The sequence below is a fragment of the Procambarus clarkii genome, chromosome 3 (assembly GCF_040958095.1).
Source record: "Procambarus clarkii isolate CNS0578487 chromosome 3, FALCON_Pclarkii_2.0, whole genome shotgun sequence".
Lineage (NCBI taxonomy): Eukaryota > Metazoa > Arthropoda > Malacostraca > Decapoda > Cambaridae > Procambarus > Procambarus clarkii.
This window is the reverse complement of record NC_091152.1, coordinates 46,909,894-46,914,324: the sequence shown is the minus strand read 5'-3', so window position 1 is coordinate 46,914,324 and position 4,431 is coordinate 46,909,894. Positions and strand designations below refer to the sequence as shown.

General features: G+C 58.0%; 1 protein-coding gene across 1 annotated transcript; it reads left to right on the top strand.

Annotated features, from left to right (window-relative positions):
* The first annotated feature begins 569 nt into the window (after positions 1 to 569).
* Positions 570 to 1,016, top strand: LOC123747877 (serine, glycine and glutamine-rich protein-like). The gene has a single exon (XM_045730089.2). It carries the CDS (start codon positions 570 to 572, stop codon positions 1,014 to 1,016), a length of 447 nt encoding a protein of 148 aa, XP_045586045.2.
* Positions 1,017 to 4,431: the final 3,415 nt, after the last annotated feature.

Below are 4,431 nucleotides of genomic sequence, written 5' to 3'. Positions count from 1 at the left end.
CAGTGGGGCCACAGTAGGCCACAGTGGGGCCACAGTGGGGCCACAGTAGGCCACAGTAGGGCCACAGTGGGGCCACAGTACGCCACAGTGGGGCCACAGTAGACCACAGTGGGACCACAGTGGGGCCACAGTAGGCCACAGTGGGGCCACAGTGGGGCCACAGTAGGCCACAGTGGGGCCACAGTGGGGCCACAGTAGGCCACAGTGGGGCCACAGTGGGGCCACAGTAGGCCACAGTGGGACCACAGTGGGGCCACTGGAGATGAGTGGGACCACAGTGGGACCACAGTGGGGCCACTGGAGATGAGTGGGACCACAGTGGGACCACAGTGTGGCCACAGTGGGACCACAGTGGGGCCACAGTGGGGCCACTGGAGATGAGTGGGACCACAGTGGGACCACAGTGGGGTCACTGGAGATGAGTGGGACCACAGTGGGGCCACAGTGGGACCACAGTGGGGCCACAGTGGGGCCACAGCGGTGCCACAGTGCGGCCACAGTGGGACACAAGATGGCCCTGGAGGAGGGGGTAAGACGCAGCTCCAGACGGGGCCACAGTGGGCCACAAGATGGCCCTGGGGATGGCCCTGGAGGAGGAGGAGGGAAGACGCTGCTCCAGACGTGGCCACAAGATGGCCCTGGGGATGGCCCTGGAGAAGGAAGAGGAGGGAAGACGCTGCTCCAGACGGGGCCACAGTGGGCCACAAAATGGCCCTGGGGATGGCCCTGGAGGAGGAGGAGGAGGGAAGACGCTGCTCCAGACGGGGCCACAAGATGGCCCTGGGGATGGCCCTGGAGGAGGAGGGGGAGGGAAGACGCTGCTCCAGACGGGGCCACAAGATGGTCCTGGGGATGGCCCTGGAGGAGGGGAAGGAGGAGGGAAGACGCTGCTCCAGACGGGGCCACAAGATGGCCCTGGGGATGGCCCTGGAGGAGGAGGAGGAGGAGGGAAGACGCTCCTCCAGACGGGGCCACAAGAACAAGGAGGACGAGGCCCATATTACCCGACAAGATAATGACGGTGGAAACGTTTTGGAGGAGTCGATAAATGATGTAATTAGCGTTAGGACGCGAGGGGGGGGGGGATAACTGGTGTCTACCAGTTGGTGTCTTACACAAGAGTGATCAGGTGGCGCGTCATGGCTCCTGATTACACAACCTGGGCACAAGAGTGATCAGGTGGCGCGTCATGGCTCCTGCCTACACAACCTGGGCACAAGAGTGATCAGGTGGCGCGTCATGGCTCCTGCCTACACAACCTGGGCACAAGAGTGATCAGGTGGCGCATCATGGCTCCTGCCTACACAACCTGGGCACAAGAGTGATCAGGCGGCGCGTCATGGCTCCTGCCTACACAACCTTGGCACAAGAGTGATCAGGCGGCGCGTCATGGCTCCTGCCTACACAACCTGGGCACAAGAGTGATCAGGCGGCGCGTCATGGCTCCTGCCTACACAACCTTGGCACAAGAGTGATCAGGTGGCGCGTCATGGCTCCTGCCTACACAACCTGGGCACAAGAGTGATCAGGTGGCGCGTCATGGCTCCTGCCTACACAACCTGGGCACAAGAGTGATCAGGCGGCGCGTCATGGCTCCTGCCTACACAACCTGGGCACAAGAGTGATCAGGCGGCGCGTCATGGCTCCTGCCTACACAACCTGGGCACGAGAGTGATCAGGTGGCGCGTCATGGCTCCTGCCTACACAACCTGGGCACAAGAGTGATCAGGTGGCGCGTCATGGCTCCTGCCTACACAACCTGGGCACAAGAGTGATCAGGTGGCGCGTCATGGCTCCTGATTACACAACCTGGGCACAAGAGTGATCAGGTGGCGCGTCATGGCTCCTGCCTACACAACCTGGGCACAAGAGTGATCAGGTGGCGCGTCATGGCTCCTGCCTACACAACCTGGGCACAAGAGTGATCAGGTGGCGCATCATGGCTCCTGCCTACACAACCTGGGCACAAGAGTGATCAGGCGGCGCGTCATGGCTCCTGCCTACACAACCTTGGCACAAGAGTGATCAGGCGGCGCGTCATGGCTCCTGCCTACACAACCTGGGCACAAGAGTGATCAGGCGGCGCGTCATGGCTCCTGCCTACACAACCTTGGCACAAGAGTGATCAGGTGGCGCGTCATGGCTCCTGCCTACACAACCTGGGCACAAGAGTGATCAGGTGGCGCATCATGGCTCCTGCCTACACAACCTGGGCACAAGAGTGATCAGGCGGCGCGTCATGGCTCCTGCCTACACAACCTGGGCACAAGAGTGATCAGGCGGCGCGTCATGGCTCCTGCCTACACAACCTGGGCACAAAAGTGATCAGGTGGCGCGTCATGGCTCCTGCCTACACAACCTGGGCACAAGAGTGATCAGGTGGCGCGTCATGGCTCCTGCCTACACAACCTGGGCACAAGAGTGATCAGGTGGCGCGTCATGGCTCCTGCCTACACAACCTGGGCACAAGAGTGATCAGGCGGCGCGTCATGGCTCCTGCCTACACAACCTGGACACAAGAGTGATCAGGAGGTGTTTCATGGCTCCTGCCTACACAACCTGGGCACAAGAGTGATCAGGTGGCACGTCATGGCTCCTGCCTACACAACCTGGGCACAAGAGTGATCAGGTGGCGCGTCATGGCTCCTGCCTACACAACCTGGGCACAAGAGTGATCAGGCGGCGCGTCATGGCTCCTGCCTACACAACCTTGGCACAAGAGTGATCAGGTGGCGCGTCATGGCTCCTGCCTACACAACCTGGGCACAAGAGTGATCAGGTGGCGCGTCATGGCTCCTGCCTACACAACCTGGGCACAAGAGTGATCAGGCGGCGCGTCATGGCTCCTGCCTACACAACCTTGGCACAAGAGTGATCAGGTGGCGCGTCATGGCTCCTGCCTACACAACCTGGGCACAAGAGTGATCAGGCGGCGCGTCATGGCTCCTGCCTACACAACCTTGGCACAAGAGTGATCAGGTGGCGCGTCATGGTTCCTGCCTACACAACCTGGGCACAAGAGTGATCAGGTGGCGCGTCATGGCTCCTGCCTACACAACCTGGGCACAAGAGTGATCAGGCGGCGCGTCATGGCTCCTGCCTACACAACCTTGGCACAAGAGTGATCAGGTGGCGCGTCATGGTTCCTGCCTACACAACCTGGGCACAAGAGTGATCAGGTGGCGCGTCATGGCTCCTGCCTACACAACCTGGGCACAAGAGTGATCAGGCGGCGCGTCATGGCTCCTGCCAACACAACCTGGACACAAGAGTGATCAGGTGGCGCGTCATGGCTCCTGCCTACACAACCTGGGCACAAGAGTGATCAGGTGGCGCGTCATGGCTCCTGCCTACACAACCTGGGCACAAGAGTGATCAGGCGGCGCGTCATGGCTCCTGCCTACACAACCTGGGCACAAGAGTGATCAGGTGGCGCGTCATGGCTCCTGCCTACACAACCTTGGCACAAGAGTGATCAGGTGGCGCGTCATGGCTCCTGCCTACACAACCTGGGCACAAGAGTGATCAGGTGGCGCGTCATGGCTCCTGCCTACACAACCTTGGCACAAGAGTGATCAGGTGGCGCGTCATGGCTCCTGCCTACACAACCTGGGCACAAGAGTGATCAGGTGGCGCGTCATGGCTCCTGCCTACACAACCTGGACACCTAAAACATTAGGCTGCAGAAGAGGCTGTAGTTTACCTCGGCTGCCAGTTAATTGGTCATCAGTGATGCGATAAATTATGATAAATTATTAGATAGAGAAAGTTATGTTTGGGGCAATGGAGTCTGTGGCGTCATGATTGGAGATTAGCATTGGGGGGGGATAGATTCGGTTATGAATAGTATGGTGATTGGGGGTAATAGATTGCACAAGGATGGATAGATGAGAGCGTTGATAAGAGGCTATGAACGAGGCCATGAATGGGTTTATTAGCGTTGAAATGGAAAGAATAATGGATAGAAGATATGTGGAACGGAAGATAAGCGAATGGATATAATAGATATAACAATGACCTAATGGGTTAAAACTATTTACGAGCCTATTAATGGGTTATCTGGGTGATGAATAGTGGCATCATCGAGGCGGTGGATCGGCGGATCATTACCATGATGGATTTGCTTATAAAATGGATAAGTGTTAATGTGATACAGCGCAATAGGCCAATCCACCACGCTATGATGGATGGGGTGGTGGATATACACAGAGGAGGTGACCAAATGTGAATATTGTGTACCACAACATGTGCCCATGAGAACCTGTACATCTCCCACCCATAACCCCCATGGCAGCTACAACACGCCCACCAACATCCCATAATCCCATGCTAAATAGTACATACTACCCCCCCCCCCCCCGTCCTCCCATAGGGGGCGGCAGTATATACTGTTTCTCAAAATATTACTGCATCAATACAACCCAATAAATA

Coding starts and splice junctions, on each gene's coding strand:
- LOC123747877 (XM_045730089.2), top strand. CDS start 570: ATGGCCCTGGGGATGGCCCTGGAGGAGGAGGAGGGAAGACGCTGCTCC.